Source organism: Mytilus trossulus, chromosome 12 (assembly GCF_036588685.1).
Source record: "Mytilus trossulus isolate FHL-02 chromosome 12, PNRI_Mtr1.1.1.hap1, whole genome shotgun sequence".
Lineage (NCBI taxonomy): Eukaryota > Metazoa > Mollusca > Bivalvia > Mytilida > Mytilidae > Mytilus > Mytilus trossulus.
In genome coordinates, this window is record NC_086384.1 from 48381563 (window position 1) to 48400979 (window position 19417).

Below are 19417 nucleotides of genomic sequence, written 5' to 3' on the forward strand. Positions count from 1 at the left end.
TTCTTTTAAATTATTTTTTATTTAAATAAAAGTGATACACTCAAAAACATTACACGCACAAAAAGAAAAGAAACCGTATCATTTCAAAGAGAAGACCCGAATGATGAGGCATCTGAAATTGTAGAATAACCTTCCCAGACTTGAAAATCCTTCTGAATCAACCAGTAGGTCGTTTCCGGACAGTTGTGTTTCTTCAATTCATCTTTCGTCTACAATTTAACAAAAATATACAAATGTGAACACAGATCAATGTTGATTAGTAGTTTTGGATGTTTGACAGTGTTTTCCGACAAACAATGTGTAACAAAACCACTTAGCATCATATTGTGAATTAAATATAATTGTGATTTTATATAACAATGTATCATCACATTGTGCATATTTCTGCACCAATTTTGGAACTTTAAGGTTGTTTTTTTGTTATCTCAGCATCGTTATGATTTCACCTGTTTTGATTTGAGCGCAACTGGTGAGTCTTAATATGACCTTATACGCTTACAAATCCAAACATACATTCATTCATTCATTGACAGGTGGCTGCTTGACATCCAGCGGCAAATCAATATGCATATATTCATGACCAGAACTTGTTAACGTAGTATGATATTAACACTATTTGTACTAGACAGAAAAACTTCCAAAAGACAACAGTCCACCGAAAGACATGTCACCTAATCCGAGCACTTTATTCTGAAACCGAGCAATCCAGTCTTTGCTCTTACTCCTTAATGTCAATATTCAGCGGAGAAACAACAAGAACACATGAACTCTCGAGCCAAAAACGTTACCATGAGACAACCGAGGAGCTTATTCATTTCTGAGATAATTTTACATTGAAGAACCTAATAATGAGTTTCAAAAGTGGAGCAGAGATAACAGATTCTTTTGGATGCCATCTTTAGCTTTTTGTGTCGCTCTCATCCAATATGGAAGTTACTGACCTCATAGTTATATAAATCGCATTAGGCTATTCGCATAATGTGTAACATTGAAACTTTTTTTTCATAGACTGAAAAAGTAACAAAGATTTTATAAGATTTCAAAAAGTGGCTTTGTAAACTATTTCAGTTATATATGTAACTGAATTATGAAAATAAAAGTAGGGATTAGCGGAACAAAGAGGAGCGAACCTTCTTAACACACATGAAACGTATAACGAAAGAAATAATGCAACACTTACAAAAACAGTCATAGTTTGTCGTTCTTCCATATCAAATCCACCAATGGCACTCAATAGTGAGTAAGAGGAGTGGCTGATCTGTATTTTGTTTGCTGTAAAATAAAACGGAATCGATTAAACATTTATCAAGACCGAACAGCGACATATCACTGCCTAAATCTACTGAAATCATTTGATGGATCATAGTAAATGGCAATTATACCATAGTCATATATTTCTTAATAGACTATATCGAAAACAGAAAATACAATGGCGAAATTTGTTACGGCGGCGGTGGACCATTAGCCGCAAATGTGAAATTTTGGAATTTATGTTTCGCCAACAAGAATTATAAATCCGTCATAACGAACTATTATGTTTCGTGCTAAGAAATTATATCCACACACACACACGTGCTGTAGACATTTGAACACACAGCGTTAGGTTACAGATACACTAAGCAGCCAGATACCATAAAAAAACGTCTACAAAACTTACTTTCTCCCGATGATTCCATCAATGCTGCGATTCGTACTGTGGAGCCAAACAAACAATATCTAGGATTCTTAGAACCAACCACACCTGCTACTACTGGACCTACATACACAATATCAATAAATCAATCTGATAGAACTGTAAAATTATGTGTTCTTATGAACGTATCTGCATATCTAGCGGTCGACTACGTTTGTATTGGTCAAACATAGCAAATTAAAAACTTTCATTGAAGTAAACACATTTCTATTATCCCTCCTTCTCCCACAAAGAAAATAAAACAAACGGAAAAAACACACAAGAAAGAAAGAAAAAATTCCTGCATGAAAAGAGTTTATGTTAACTTTACATACTGAATTAATATATACCAAGAACAGCTTAAATCATACAATTGTAAGGGAACGACCACTTAACTCCAAAAGGGGGTGGGGTAAGGGGTTATGATTTTTCCTAAAACATTACTCTGATCCCCAACCTGAAAAAAAAAATACTGGTCAAGCAGATGACAAAAAAAAAATACTCTAACTGCAGATTTCCCTTATACCTTGTACTGTAAAATGGATGGGGAAAAAAATTGACTTACAGCATTGAAAAAAAAACCACAATATCATTAAATCAATCTAATAGAACTGTAAATTATGTGTTCTAATGAACGTGTCTGCATATCTAGCGGTCGACTACGTTTGTATTGGTAAAACATAGCAAAATAAAAACTTTCCTTCAAGTAAACACATTTCTATTATCCCTCCTTTTCCCACAAAGAAAATAAAACAAAAGGAAAAAAACACACATGTTTGCGAAAAAGGTTTTCTCACCTGAATGACATCCTATTCTGATCTTGTATCTTTCACCAGCTAAATGTGGAAGTTCTAACTTGTTTACATGATATAACAAATCCAGGGACAAAGTGGCGATTTCAGAAGCATGTCTCACTCCGTTCCGTCTAGGTACACCTTCAAATGTAAAATGTCTAATATTTACAAAAATTAACACTGACTGCAGGTGGAGTCAACATGAGGTATTTATTATTATACATACAATGGATAAGTGTTTTTTTTCTTAAAACAGAAACCACGAGGACGTTAAATGAATAGGCTACGTCACGGCAATGGTGTAATAATATTTGTAAACAAAAAATTTAAACTCCGACTAGCAAAAGCCGAAAAGGAAGTAATGAATAAGATAATAGTACAAACCTGATACCACCATGTAGCCATCTCCGACTGTTTCCACTTTATACGTATCATATATACTAATTCTATCATCAAAACACGAAAATAACGTGTTCAACATGTCTGTCACTTGAAAGGGTGAACTGTTTGACGATAGCTGGGTGAAACCGACCATATCGCTTTGAAATATTGTACATTCTGTGAAATGTTCAGCATTGAAGCTTCCTTTCTGTTTCAGGTCCTCTGCCACTGTCCTGGGTAACATTTGGAACAAAACAGCTTCACTCTGCTTCTTTTCTCTATTCACTGCTTTTGTTCTTTTATATGCAATAAATAGAAATACAGAATTAACGATATTAAATTTGTTATAAACACATGTAGCAGTATTGTGCAGTTCACCATAACACAAACATTAATTTCATTAAAATCTAAAAGGGGACAAAAACCATAGCAAGTACATGTTTGTGGTGAATTTAAGTGTTGTGTCATGCAAGACACAACTAGAGGCTCTAAAGAGCCTGTGTCGCTCAACTAAGTGAATGTGATTTTTTAAGAAAGGAAGCAGATGGATTCATGACAAAATTTTGTTTTGGTGATGGTGATGTGTTTGTACATCTTACTTTACCATGTTTTCTGAACATTCTTGTAATTTACAATTATCTCTATCTAAAATGAACTTGGCCCAGTAGTTTCAGTAGAAAATATCAGAAAAAATTTACAAATTCTATGAAAATTGTTAAAAATTGACTATAAAAGACAACAACTTCTTAGTGGGTCAATTGACCATTTCAATCATGTTTACTTATTTGTAAATCTTACTTTGCTGAACATTATTGCTGTTTACAGTTTATCTCTATCTATAATAATACTCGAGATAATAACCCCAAAAAGGCAAAATTTCCTTAAAATTACCAATTCAGGGGCAGCAACCCAACAACAGGTTGTCCGATTCATCTGAAAATTTCAGGGCAGATAGATCTTGACCTGATAATAAATTTTACCCAGTCAGGTTTGCTCTATATGCTTTGGTTTTTGAGTTATAAGCCAAAAACTGCATTTTACCCCTTTGTTCTATTTTTAGCCATGGCAGCCATCTTGGTTTGATGGCGGGGTCACCGGACACACTTTTTAAACTAGATGACCCAAAGATGATTTTTGCCAAGTTTGGATTAATTTAGCCAAGTAGTTTCAGAGGAGAAGATTTTTGTAAAAGATTAATAAGATTTACGTAAAATGGTTAAAATTGACTATAATGGGCAATAAATCCTAAAGGGGTCAACTGACCATTTCTGTCATGTTGATTTAATTGTAAATCTTATTTTGCTGAACATAATGGCTGTTTACAGTTTATCTCCATCTATAATAATATTAAAGATAATAGCAAAATAGTAAAATTTCCTTAACATTACCAATTTAGGGACAGCAACCCAACAACAGGTTTTCTGATTCATCTAAAAACTTCAGGGCAGATAGATCTTGACCTGATAAACAAATTTACCCCATGACAGATTTTCTCTAAATGCTTTGGTTTTTGAGTTATAAGCTAAAAACTGCATTTTACCCCTATGTTCTATTTTTAGCCATGGCGGCCATTTTGGTTGGTTGGCGAGATCACCGGACACATTTTTTAAACCAGATACCCCAATGATGATTGTGGCCAAGTTTGGTTAAATTTGCCCCAGTAGTTTCAGAGGAGAAGATTTTTGTAAAAGCTTACGCTGGACGACGACGACGGACGACGGACGCCAAGTGATGAGAAAAGATCACTTGGCCCTTTGGGCCAGGTGAGCTAAAAAAAGTAAATGCAATGTGCACATATTTTTTTTTTAAAGAAAAACGTGTATGTGTTATGTGTTTGAATGCGAATTACATTGCCTCGAATCTAGAAATGTAAAGAATAGATAAAACAGACACTATCACTAATAAGTCATCCGCACCAAATTTCCGAAAGACAAAACGTGAAACTAGATGTGTCAAAGCGACACGAATTGCCCAGTTCCAAAAAGTTGAAAAATCTGCAATTTGAATAACACATGTGGACACAAATATGATGGTAGTTTCACATATAAAAAATCAGCTCATAATTTGGAGGCGTATAGAAAAAAAGTCTGTATAACTGTGATTTTTAACAAATTTATCAAAGACCTTAATCCCTTAATTTCTGCAAAAATTAGCGGAGCAGAACTAAACTTAAACTTGATCTGTTACTCATCATTGTTAACTCACATACCAAAAATCAACCCAATATCTGAAGGCGTTTAGAAAAAAACTCTGTATAATGGTTTGTTGCGGAATGACGGAATTTCGAAATTACGGAATTACGGAATTTTGGAATTTCGGACAAGAGTTAAACTAAATGGCACCGACAACTTCGTTGCGGGGCCATAAAAAATACATCAAAACAGTCATGATTAATGACAACTACGAACAAGGTACACACACATGTGACGTGAAACACAATCTTAGTCAACGATAAGTATAAAACAAAAGGCTCATAAAAGAACGTACTTAGCCCAATGAAAACTAGTACAGACAATTTAGACCTTGCTCAAGATACCAAACGAACAATTCTTTAATCCTGTCGGTTGCTGTCTTTCACGCCATAATTGCATTACAGAAACAATAATGTGCATGAAAGCAACTGTACAGTATGTCACTGTATACGATCCTTAATTATGATCATAATTCTTACCGTATAGTCAGCTATCGGAACCTCATTATGAATAAATGGGAAATAAAGTAAAAAGAGAAAACCCAAACGGCCTTTTTTATGACTACTTACTTCTTAGCTATGTTTAATGAGTACTTCTGGATATTCGATGTCAATTTGTATACAAACATTATTATCACTGGACTTATGATTACAATTCCAGAAAAGATAACACCCGCTATTATCATTTCTTTCATTTCAGCATTGGAGTTGTTTTTCAGAAGTCCATTGATCTTAGCGGTTAACACCTTCTGTGCAGATCTCATAACATCCATGTAGATACTCATGTTTGCATACCATCGTTTAGCCTTTTCAAGTGATCCTTCCGAGACTGATGAATTATTAGCTTTGATATCTTCTCGCAAATCGTTAATGACGCGCAACGTTTGATTCTGGGCGTCAAGGGTTGTATGATAAATATCTGAAGCAGTAACAGAATACATTCTAGCTGATGCAAAATGTGTTCTTGCGCTGTCTTGACTTTCCATAAAGAGTAAATAATGCTTCCGGTCCATGAATGCACCTGTAGCGTAGTAATATATTCCGTAGCCTCTCTCTCGACCAATATATTCGCTCGCAATGATCAATTCTTGATACCCAACTAGTGTCTTCCAAATAGTTCCAGTATCCAACTCACTGACTGAGTCGTACATCCACTTAATAAATATTTCAATAGTCTGCGAGTAAAAACTAATTTCATCAGTTCCTGTTGCATTATTAGAATCTAGTTCATATCGATGTCTATTTAGAAAATTGACAAAATGTTCGCGTGACTGGTATTGTTGCTGTTTATTACTCGGACTAACAGGCCACGAAGATAAATTATCTAAAGCGCCATCTGTTTCTGGATATGCTAGCAATAATTCTCTTTTTGAATCGAGGCCAATTTGACTTAAATAAAGGGAGCTCATGTCGCGTTCTTTTTGCAGGGCCAGTAGAAAACCACCAAGTTTTACTCCAAAATCTATTTGTTCGGCTATCGCATCGGTATTGATGTAACTTGTTAAGGATTTAGAAAAATCCACTGCTGTAATGATGGTCAATATCAGTAACGGAAGTAAAACAACTGCCAACATTTTTGCCATTTGTTTTCTCTGTCCAATAATTGTGATTGGGTTACCTGAAATGCATAATCGAAGTATTAAATTTTTGCAGGGTGTTTTGAAATACGAATCGTTACTGAAATTCACACAATTGTGATCATAAACATCAAACAAATCTCTATAAATAAAAGATTGATAAAAGTTTGCACATTGACAAAGTCAATTTAAAATGTATACCGTAAATTAAGATCACGCAAAGGATCTCAATAAACCATGTGTCCATATGAGATTCTTTTACTTATTTGTAGAGAAACTGGAGTGGGTTTCACAAAAATACTTACGACTAAAATTCGTTAAATTCGTTAAAAAAAAACTTTCTATATAAGTCTCCGTTTATGAATTAAAACTAAACATTAAATAAACGACCTTATTAATTGTTAACGTGTTTGGTACAGGTTGGTTGTCACTGTACGTGCAACACAGTTTTTCATGGAACATCATGAGAATACAGAGTAATCTGTTTGTCAGAGCACACTGTCAAATATCCACATTTATTATACACACTGATATGTGTCCACACTTAAAAATTTTCCACACCGATCTGTGTCCACACTTGTGATTTATCAAAATAGTGAGCCTTTAATAAGTTTGGTTAAATCGTAGACCCTATTTGGTATTATTGATCTGCAACTGTTTCAGTTCTTATGCATCCTTTGCTTTCAAATAGTCGGCTTTCATAGTTATTGATGAGTTAAGGTAAATCAAGAAAAACGCATTAGGCTAAAATTGTTTTGATTTTTTATTGTATAGCATTTAGATGAAAATAACGGTATACAAGATAACTAAAACCCAAATATAATCCAATTATATCATAATTAACGATACAATTGGTGTCTTTTGATAACTGGGATGATTAAAAAATTATCAATCCAGAAATATGATGTTCACCGAGGCCAGCGCCTCATCATGCACATTGAGTATACTTTGAGAAGTGATATGAGCCCTTATCCCATATGAACAAAAACAAAGATCATTATTAATAATAGTACTTAAAAATCAAGACACTTCTGGAAGTTCAGTATACTATGATATTCGAGTTTCACGTAAGATGTGAGATTATGAGATAGTGGGCTCATATTGCCTTTATAATTCTTTATAGTGGCCCATTTCTCTTTCTGCGGACGACTCAGACTTGGGAATAACGTATAATTTTATTTTTATAAATCGTATGTTGACGTTAAAATTCATTTTTTGAATTATGTGTGTATTATGTTGCTGCTATGTAATTGGTGTACACTCACACTTTTTATTGAATACATTGCCCCGCCCCCTTTAACATTTACCCAACCCCAAAATAGTCACGTGTTGTACATACTTATGACTTACCAACACATATTCTTCTGCATGTTTGGTTTGGTGCTGAATGAAGCATATTCATAATGGCCTCATTCAGATCATTCTGCGAGAACGTAGAACTAGATCTGGTGCTGATGGAATATCTTCTTCCTCGAGGTCCAGCCGCCTCTGATTTCAGGCTCCGCATGGATATTTCAATAGGGATGATTTTGTTATTTAGTGCCGCCATTCTGCTCATCTAAATCAAATATTGTTCTGAAGGACTGTAATTTTACAACAAAACGATGTATATAGAGCTAGTGTTACATAACCAAATTATTATAGTTAAATAAATAACATATAGCTTAGAGGGTGATAGAGCAGATTTTAACCCTGAAAAAACATAGTCAACCGATGGCGAGGCGAAGTAAAGGTTGACAATGTTTTATTCGATGGGTACCAACGTGAAGTAAAATAAAATGGAATGATAAGCACTAAAGTCCAGAATTGTTTAATTAATAAATAATACAGGGTTTGGATTGGGGATCTTTCTTTTGTTAAATGTATACCATAAAATTGAGATTGGAAATGGGGAATGTGTCAAAGAGACAAAAACCCGACCAAATAAAAAAAAAACCAAAAAAAAAACCCAAAAAAACCACAACAGCAGAAGGTCACCAACAGGTCTTCAATGTAGCGAGAAATTCCCGCACCCGGAGGCGTCCTTCAGCTGGCCCCTAAACAAATATATACTAGTTCAGTGATAATGAACGCCATACTAATTTCCAAATTGTACACAAGAAACTAAAATTAAAATAATACAAGACTAACAAAGGCCAGAGGATCCTGACTTGGGACAGGCGAAAAAATGCGGCGGGGTTAAACATTTTTGTGAGATCTCAACCCTCCCCCTATACCTCTAACCAATGTAGAAAAGTACGCATAACAATACGCACATTAAAATTCAGTTCAAGAGAAGTCCTAGTCTGATCTCAGAAGATGTAACCAAAGAAAATAAACAAAATGACAATAATACATAAATAACAACAGACTACTAGCAGTTAACTGACATGCCAGCTCCAGACTTTAATTAAACTGACTGAAAGATTATGATTTCGTCATACGAACATCAGGCACAATCCTTCCCGATAGGGGTTTAGTATCATACCATCATAACATATATGAGAAGAACATAACCCGTGTCATGCCAACAACTGTTTTTTAGAATAAATGTGTTTAGTTCCGACGCAAAGACCTTATCAGTGACTCAATATTAACGCCAAAATATGCAATCTTTAATGACTTGACAACAGTATTGTAATTATATCCCTTCTTAATAAGTCTATTCAAAGGTTTTGTAAGTTTCTGAGGTGAATTCTTACACCTTTGTGCTTTATAAAGAATATTTTCATAGCAAATTGGATGTGAAATACATCAACGTATAAGAAGTCTGCATGTTGAGCTATATTTACGAATAATTTCTTTATACCGATGATAAAATTTAGTAAATGTTTTGACTAGTTTGTGATATCGAAAACCCTGGTGTAATAATTTTTCAGTAATACATAATTTTTCAGTAATACATGATATTTCTTTATTCTTTTTTACATCCTGAATCATTATCTTTTCCATATAACTGTTCTGTTTTTAATATTTATTTTTGTCTATACTAATTCTTTATTATTTTTACTCATAATTTGTACCTTTTCCCTCATTTTTCTGATATCAAAACCCTATTCAGACCCTCATTATTCAATAAAACAATAAAAATGCGAAAGAGGCATACTTCTTTTTCCAAAAATAGTTCAATGATTTTTGTATTTTTTTAGTGCTTTAGAATTATGAGGCCGTTGTTTTTCTCGTCTGGATTGTGTTTTCAATTTGTCATCTCGGTGTTCTTGATATGAGTTTTGATCATTATTGAAGATCGTAGGACGACATGTAGTTGTCCTAAAGTCTTTCCTTGATAGCTGTTGGATGGGAACTCATACCACATCTTCTTTCATAGAGTTTAAAATTTGAATTATGCGTTAAATTAACTTTATCATCATTGATTAATTAAATCATTTTTCGTCATATATAACAATTAATGCGAGTTTTGAATGGGTCTTATACTGGGGGGGGGGGGGGGGGGGATAGTGGGCAAATCTCGTTCGAAACAAATAAGGAATAAGGAGGAATAAATGAATGTCAACATATAAAGAATTATACAAGTAAAGATGAACTGAAAAACACAAATCCAGAAAATTGCCTTAATAGTAAATAAAACTGAAATTCAGGCCCTCAAATATATATATACTGTTTTTGTTCTTCACTATTAGACATTTTGAAAGAATCGTAAATTGTATATGAATTTTGATTAACAATTAAAAACTGAAATAGTGTCTATGAATAAAGTGACATGATATTACAATTGATTGTATGTTTTTTATGTCTGTATGCGACATTATCTTCTACACTGTCTATATATTAAAAGATGTCCGCGAAATCGCGGTACAATTGGGTACGTGTTGAAGCAAAGATTGTGGACACAGGATTTGGACACAGTTAATGCATTTTATTCCATTTCTTTGAAGAGAATAAAATGAGGAACATTGCAAAGGCTAGGTTGGAAATTAAAAAATGTCAAATAGTGTGATTTTCAAAAGTTGTTTAACCTTTTAACTCAATAACCGTTTAAGCTACTTAAAGTCTGTTTATGTGCCCTTGAGAATGATGGACGTGTAAAATTTTCAGAGAACAAAATACCGAAAATGTAGCAAAATGGAAAGCGTTATGGAGAATATGTGATATATGATTGGAATCGGTATCGAACGGACTTTATTTTCGGATGAAGAAAGCCAAAGAAAAGTAACACTTTATTTATTTTCACAGCAATTGTTTATTCTTCATAGACATCACCAAAATAGTACATAACACCTACATGTAACGAATACAACTCACTAAGATTGAACAATATAACGTATTAGAAAGCGCTACTGGCCAGTTCATCAAAGTTGGACTTTGGACTGTAACATTCAACTATGCCCTTTAGTGTTTACACACATCCGCAATACACATAATGGCTTTAAGCGAGACTCGTAAATTAATGGAAGATAGTAGGACAATTATTGAAGGCAATGGAGACGATCTAAGCGTACCTTTACTATTGAACACTTTTATTAGCTTGGTATCGAGTATTGATAAAAGATTGCAAGTTGTTGAAAAGGGGATTGAAAATTTCGGTGAATTTAGAAATATAATAACATCCTTGACCAGCAGGGTTATAACTAACGAGCAGGGACTAAAAACATGTCAAACAACAGTTACGGAACTTGAAACCAATGTTCAAGGGATAGGGAACCTATTTGACGATGTAAAAGCTCGATGCGACAGAAACAAAATCGTCACCGAGAAAAACTCAAAGGAACTCGAACAAACAAAAGCCTGTATAAATAAACTATTCAAAAATTTATCAGAATTAAGTGACCAGCGGCAAGAATGCAACTGCCAAACAGAGCTTGAAAACATGAAGGAAAAAGTGCTCGACCTTCAGTGCCGCTCTATGAAGAACAATCTGGTTTTTACCGGGCTTTGTAACGTCAGAGATGAAAACACCGAAGAACTTCTCCGTTGTTTTCTTAACAACGAACTAGGCATTGACTATAAAATAGAGTTTGGAAACGTTCAAAGGTTTGTACGATATCAAGGTGGCGGAAGACCCATAATAGCACGTTTCCTATATCATTGTGACCTACAGTACGTTTTAGATAATGCTTACAGGCTACGGAACACAAGATACGGCATTAAGCAACAATTCCCCAAAGAAATAGAGGACAGGAGACGAAAGTTGTATCCTATAATGAAAGAGGCAAAGCGAAACAGGAAAATTGCAACACTCGTTCGAGACCGCCTCTTTATAGACAATGAGCTTTATCAAATTCCTGACGATGCCGAGGTTGCAGATATCCCATACCAAGATGGCAGTCTACCGACACGCCAAGATGGATCTTCGCCGCTACGCCAAAGTGATGCCACACCACAGCGTCAAAGTGACGCCCCATCACCGCATATTGAACGAACAAAATCAACCCCCTCATCTGATAGCAACCCCAAGAAACGATCCCGCACAGGTTCAACTCCGAAAGCTCATTACTAGGATTGCCGAGGAGCGCAACATATTGACAGTCCGACACTAATTGATAAACATGATAATAAATATGTAAACATTGCTGAAAATAATGTAAATAGTAATTGTAATGAACCTTTGTGTAATGATGAAACATTTGAACAGATTAATTGTATTTTTGAAAATTTAAACGTTCATGTAGATATTGATGTTGATGAAAATATTACTAGTAATAATGAAGACATAAGTGCGTCTTTATCAGGTGAATCTGCCTATTTGTCAAAAAATAGTATTACAGACAAAAAATCTATAGATCTTTTATATGTTAACTGCTGTGGCCTAAAACATAGACTACAATATCCAGAGTTTGAAAGTTTAATCCGAAAACATGATGTTGTTTGCTTTGTTGAATCAAAAACTGACGATATGGATGATATTCTTTTTATCTGGTTACACATTAAAATTCAAAAATAGACGTAAAATATCAAGAGTTAAATCAGGTGGCATTGTAATCGGGTATAGAGAAAATCTGAATAACTCTATAGAAGTGATTGAAACAAATAGTAAATTTGTTCTATGGTGAAAAATTTCAAAATTTTTAAATAATGAGGATATAATTTTTGGAGTAGTATATATCCCACCAGAATTATACATCATACTCCTCCCCTGATGCATTCAATGAAATTGAAAGTGAATACTTGGAACTTTCTACAACATTTGAACATATTTTTATTATTGGTGATTTTAACGCACGTACCTCAAATGAGAAAGATTATGTATTTATTGATGATAAAGATATTAGTATTGATTTGGAGTGTGTATCTATAATAGTCATCAAAAGTACCAGGATTATAATTTTATACGCCAGACGCGCGTTTCGTCTACATAAGACTCATCAGTGACGCTCATATCAAAATAGTTAAAAAGCCAAACAAATACAAAGTTGAAGAGCATTGAGGACCCAAAATTCCAAAAAGTTGTGCCAAATACGGCTAAGGTAATCTACTCCTGGGGTAAGAAAATCCTTAGTTTTTCGAATAATTCAAAGTTTTGTAAACAGAAAATTTATAAAAATGACCATATAATTGATATTCATGTCAACACCGAAGTGTTGACTACTGGGCTGGTGATACCCTCGGGGACGAAACGTCCACCAGCAGTGGCATCGACCCAGTGGTGTAAATAGTTATCAAAAGTACCAGGATTATAATTTTATACGCCAGACGCGCGTTTCGTCTACATAAGACTCATCAGTGACGCTCATATCAAAATAGTTAAAAAGCCAAACAAATACAAAGTTGAAGAGCATTGAGGACCCAAAATTCCAAAAAGTTGTGCCAAATACGGCTAAGGTAATCTACTCCTGGGGTAAGAAAATCCTTAGTTTTTCGAATAATTCAAAGTTTTGTAAACAGGAAATTTATAAAAATGACCATATAATTGATATTCATGTCAACACCGAAGTGTTGACTACTGGGCTGGTGATGTATGTAACTTAGAATTGTATAATATACCCAGAGATCGTATTAGTATGGATAAAGGGAAAACACGTTACGGTAATAATCTGCTTGACTTATACAAATGTAACAACTTATTCATTATGAATGGTAGACTGGGAAATGATAAAACTGGGAAATTTACCTGCAGAAATGCTAGTGTTGTAGACTATTGTTTGAGTAATGTTAACATTTTAGAAAAACTTATTGATTTTGATGTACTAGAATTTTCACACTTGTATTCAGATGTTCATTGTCCATTGTATTTACGCTTAGAAAGCAACTCATTGGTCACAGATTGTAATGAACAAGACAGTCCTAATGTTCAGTCTAGAGAAAAGATTAATAAATGGGATCATAAAATGGTACCTGAATTTAGAGCTAATATAAATGTTGATAGATTAGACAAGTTGTTACGTAATTTGAAAAGTGTGAATTTAGAAAAAGTTGATGATAACAATGTCAACGCATTTGTAAATGAGATTGGATTAGTTGTTTTAGAGTCTGCTAAGACAACGTTTGGATCACGAACTGATAAACCAAAAAAGCGAGCCCCTAAAAAGAAGGGAGACAAGCCATGGTTTAATTATGACTGCAAATTTGCGAGGCAAAACTTCAGAAAGCTTAAGCGCAGGCTCAAATTTTCACCTTCGCTTTTATTATACAACGAAGTAAAAGATTCTGAGAGGAAATATAAAAAAGTGATGGACAAAGCCATAAAAACTCATAGACGTGATATGGCTAAAAGATTAAAAAACCTCAGATCTCAAAATTCAAAAGAGTATTGGAATATTTTGAATAAGCGGGAACACACGAAACAACCTGAAATTAATTTTGATAATTTACTTAATTTTTTCAGAGATCTTAATTCAGGCACCCCCGATCCTATTGATTTACCAAATGTAGACCAAGATGCTTTATATGATTTAAATGGTACACTTAATGGTCCAATTACAAAGGACGATATTATGAATTGTATTAAGAAACTGAAAAGTAATAAAGCCTGTGGCGACGATATGATTATAAATGAATATATTAAATCGTCTAGTGATTTTTTAATTGATGTATATGTTGAATTGTTTAATTTAGTTTTCAGAACTGGAATTATACCAGAATCTTGGGTAATTGGCACGATCAAACCATTTTATAAGAATAAGGGAAACAAATTTGATCCAAAAAACTATAGACCAATCACAATTGTCAGTTGTGTTGGGAAATGATTCACTTCGATTTTATGTTATAGATTATCAAATTTTTCCGATGAATTTTTATTAATAAATGAAAACCAGTTTGGATTTAGAAGTGGCTATTCAACAGTCGATTGCATATTTATACTGCACTCTTTCTTTGAAATTTTGAAATTAAAAAAGAAAAAAAATGTTTTGTGCATTTGTAGATTTTGAAAAAGCGTTTGACACAGTCAGAAGAGACGCTTTATGGTATAAGATGTTATTGAATAACATAAATGGTCATATGTATAACATAATTCATAAGATGTATGATAATATTAAGTCATGTTTATCTTATAATGGCAATATATCAGATTATTTTTCATGCAATATTGGTCTACGACAAGGGGAAAACTTATCTCCTTTTCTGTTCTCACTTTTCTTAAATGATTTGGAAAACTTTTTTATCAACGAGAACCTGATTGGTTTGAATACTACTGAAGATGCACTTGAGGAAAAATTAGATATTTATGTTAAACTGTTCGCAATCCTCTATGCAGATGATACTGTGTTAATGGCGGAATCGGCCAAAAATCTTCAATTATTGCTAGATAAATTCCACTCATATTGTGATGTCTGGAAAATGAAAGTTAATGTAGAAAAAACAAAAATTGTAATTTTTAGTAATGGGAGACAACCCAAAAATCTCAGTTTTACATATGATAACTCTGTTATAATAGATATCGTTCAAGAATTTAACTATCTTGGGATATATTTTTCACGAAATGGGACATTTAAACACTGTAGAAAACATTTAGCAGAAAAAGCTACAAAGGCAAATGAACTTGGACGATATCCCATCAATTTAGATATTAAAGTCCGTATGGTATCATTTTGGCTGAAATTAGTATGTGGTAAACCGACTAAATTATCAGCGACCATTTATAAACTACTGTTTAAACTGTCAAATGAAAATGATGTAAAGTTTAAATGGTTAAACCATGTTGAATCTATTTTTAATGAAACAGGATTATCTTTTGTGGGGTTATCTCAAACATGTATTAGTGACATTTGGCTAAAGAATACTATCAGAACATCACTCCAAGATCAGTTTCAACAAACATGGTTTTCAAATGTGCAAGCATGTTCGAAGACATTAAATTATCGAATTTTTAAGGATACTTTTGGGTTTGAGAACTATTTTGATATTTTAGAATTTCGTGATATTTATACTTTATGCAAATTTAACACATGGCAAGAGTAAAATCTCTTTGTTCTTACTGTGGTATAATCTGGATAATGCACAGCTAAGGTGTGCATTAACTACCTCAGATAACTGCACAGTTCAAATCTATTTTTACCTTTAGGGGCGGTTCTTTGATTTTGAAAGGGGCGTTATTCTATCAAATTAAAAAAAAATCCACGAGTGTAGCGAGACTAAAGACAATATTGACGTTTTGAAGCTAAAACACGATACTTTGTCAAATCCAAGGGTTAACGACCTGTTCGCCCCCCACCCCCGAATCTGCCATCTGCCTTGAAATTACGACAAAGATAAACTTCGTACAAACATCGTAGTTTCAAAATAGGAAAAAGAAAGGTTTCTCATTCCATCATTTTTTTTTATCTATTAAAGCTGGGACATAAACTATTTTATTATATTTTGTGTACAACGTAAATCTATATCAGTGTTTTAAAGTAAAAAAGAAAGTTAAAACAATTTTTGTTAATTTCTGCCCAAAAAGAATTGTATCTAAGAATATCCGAATATAGAAATCAATCTGATTTAGATTAGTTTCAGACTCAATGGAATTTATAACGACTTTTTGAATATCCGAATATAAAGGAACTATTTTTGGACCAAATTTAATGAGGACCATATTTCAGTTTGTTTTAAAACAGGGGGATTAGCTGGAGATCAATCAGACTTCATTTAGATGGACGTGTCTTAAAAAGTAATACAGAAGATAAAAAGAGATTGGGGGGGGGGGGGGGGGGGTTAAAGGTTTTGAAAGAGAAACGTATTTTCTGTTTATTTAACATTTTAGATTTAGATAATATAATATCTTCCTCGTTTCTTATTCTCTCTAAGCATATTATTGAGGGAAAGAAATTCAAAAGCAATTATTCTGATTTAAACTCAATAACCCTTGCAGTTATTTTTTTTTATATTCATACACCGATTTGAAAGTACACAGTTTGTGAAAGTCTTAATCGTCACCAATTAAATAAAAATGGGGAATAAATTTAACGGAAATATTTTAATCAACAAAACATTTTTTTTTATCAATAACCCAAGCCTGTGGAAGCGATAAAAAAAATATACCATTAAATCGCAATTTTAGAAATATGAAAAACATTATTAATTTTAAACTTACCAAAGTCGTATTTTCGCCTTGCTTTACCTTACAAGAAACTTTCCTAGGATCCGTGGATTGCGGAATGACGTCAACATTTCTAAAACGTTCACGTAAATTGATTGCGTCATGTGTTAAAACAGTTATTGGCCAATCAAATCGGTATATGGAATTTAATTTGCACAGCACGAGATGGCCCAATAACCCGAACTCCTACGTCGTTCGGGTTATTGTGTCATGGCCCAATAACCCGAACTCCTACGTCGTACGGGTTATTGTGTCATCTCGTGCTGTGCAGATTAAATCCCATATACCGACTTGCTTGGTCAATAACTATAACTTAGAACCATCAACCATAAATTACCCATTGAGATAGGGAGATGGACAAATATTCAGAGAGATAGACGAAATTGTAACTTATGTAACTCTAAAGATCTTGGAGATGAGTATCATTATATTATGATGTGCACAGAGATGTCAATACAAAGAAAAGAATGTATTGATAAAAAATATTTAAATCGTCCAAATATAATTATGTTTAAAAAAATTATGAATTTAAATATAAAATCTAAATTGAGAAAGCTGTGTACTTTCATATTAGATTTATAAATTCACATGTGTGCCCTCCTGGCTAAATACTATCAGTATAATTGTAAATAGTGTACATATTTTGCTTTGTGTATTCATGTATTTATGTCTGTATCATTGATGTCATGTAGTGCCTGTATACCATTGTAACTGCAAAGGTTTGACAGAATAAAGATATATATATATATAAAAAAAAAAAAAAAACACTCACAATATGACAAACTCTTTGTCATGTTGTGAAAATAATAAATCATCTTTAAAAAAAATGTGTCAATAACATTCAATCTAATAAAAAAAACTTTTTTTGTTACAGTAACATTCAAGAAAATTATTTTTATTGAATGTAATTTTTTTTCTATTATTAAATGATTTCATTCAAAATTTATTCTGTAAATCGTTCATTTTTGTAAATTGTATTTTATTACCCCATTTTTATATTTCCCCCGACAGTTATTCCTTATACCTTTGAACCTCATTATTCTCTTGTAAATATTTTGCTCATTTTTCTCTTTTCCTTCATTATTCTCTCTATATATATGTTCTGCAAGCCCTACCCAGACTCTCCTATTGTGAAACGTTGCTACTATATGTTGAGGGAACTATTTCTCGGATTAAAACCGAAATTACAACAACAAAAAAAATGATCGAAAAAATATAGAAAGACAAAATGAAAAGAATGTAGATATGATAAAATCATAAGAACAAAGGAAAATTTCATATTTCAAAAGGACTTACCTTATTCTACAGGTACCGCTAATAAATGATCAGATAAATTTGTATTTGCCTCTTACTTCACAAAATCATGACAAATGATATGTGCTAAAGAGTTAAAATGGTGATAATTTACTTAAATTATGTGAAAATGATTAAATTAGTGTTTAGTCTATTGACGCAGAGATTGTGTTATATTGTTAAAGAGCAATAAATATCATGATGGAATGTTATTCTTCCAAATATGGTATAAACATACAGATCAAAGGCTCACTTTAACTGGTTGAGACTAGAATGTTGTGTTGTGTTTAGAAGAAACATTGTGCTGACGGTCTCGCGGTTAACCACCCCTAGGCTAGCATTAGATGACTTCATTATCTAGAATTCCATACCTCTCATTTTTTATATATTATATTTGATTAGTTGAAATTTAAAAATTTCGAATACTCTGTAGAAGCCAATATATAGATTTATGTAGTTTTAAGCTCCCGCCTTAGCGGAGGGGCATAACGTTTTTCCCTAGTCCGTCTGTACATGTACTTACGTACGTCCCATTGGTTTCCGTTCTTTGCCTTTAGTTTGCCTCTACCAAATGTTCACATGAATCATAAACACAATGTTTATTATCACAAAACACAGATCAAGTTTAAATTTGCGAAGCGGCACTTTTATCATAATAAAGTTATGCCCCTTTACAAATGAAAAAAAAGAGCTTAATATATTTTTTTGTTCTCTAGCTTTAGTTTTCCTCGACCAAATGTCATGAAACCTATACACAATGCTTATTATTACAAAACACAGATCAATAATAAATATCATTTTAATACCATTCTAGAGTTACCATGCCTCTTTATAAATGGCCATTTTTCGTTTCCGTTCTCTATATTAGTTTAAACAAATAATGATATGAAAGTTATATGCAATGCTTATTACCACAAAACACAGATCAAGTTTAAATTTGAGGGACTCACTTTTACTCTTCTAGAGTTATACCCTTTAAAAATGGAAAAATTGCCGATTCTTTTGTTTTTGTTTTCTTATTAAGTTTGTCTCAAGCAAATGGTATGAAACTTT

General features: G+C 33.1%; 1 protein-coding gene across 1 annotated transcript; it reads right to left on the minus strand.

Moving 5' to 3' along the window:
• On the minus strand, window positions 1-18423 carry LOC134693654 (uncharacterized). The gene is made up of 8 exons (XM_063554536.1): window positions 18368-18423; window positions 7966-8198; window positions 5609-6656; window positions 2851-3143; window positions 2470-2607; window positions 1658-1756; window positions 1181-1272; window positions 1-209 (listed from the first exon to the last, which is right to left on the minus strand). Exons 2-8 carry the CDS (start codon window positions 8171-8173, stop codon window positions 84-86), a joined length of 2004 nt encoding a protein of 667 aa, XP_063410606.1. The 5' UTR covers window positions 8174-8198; window positions 18368-18423; the 3' UTR covers window positions 1-83.
• Window positions 18424-19417: the final 994 nt, after the last annotated feature.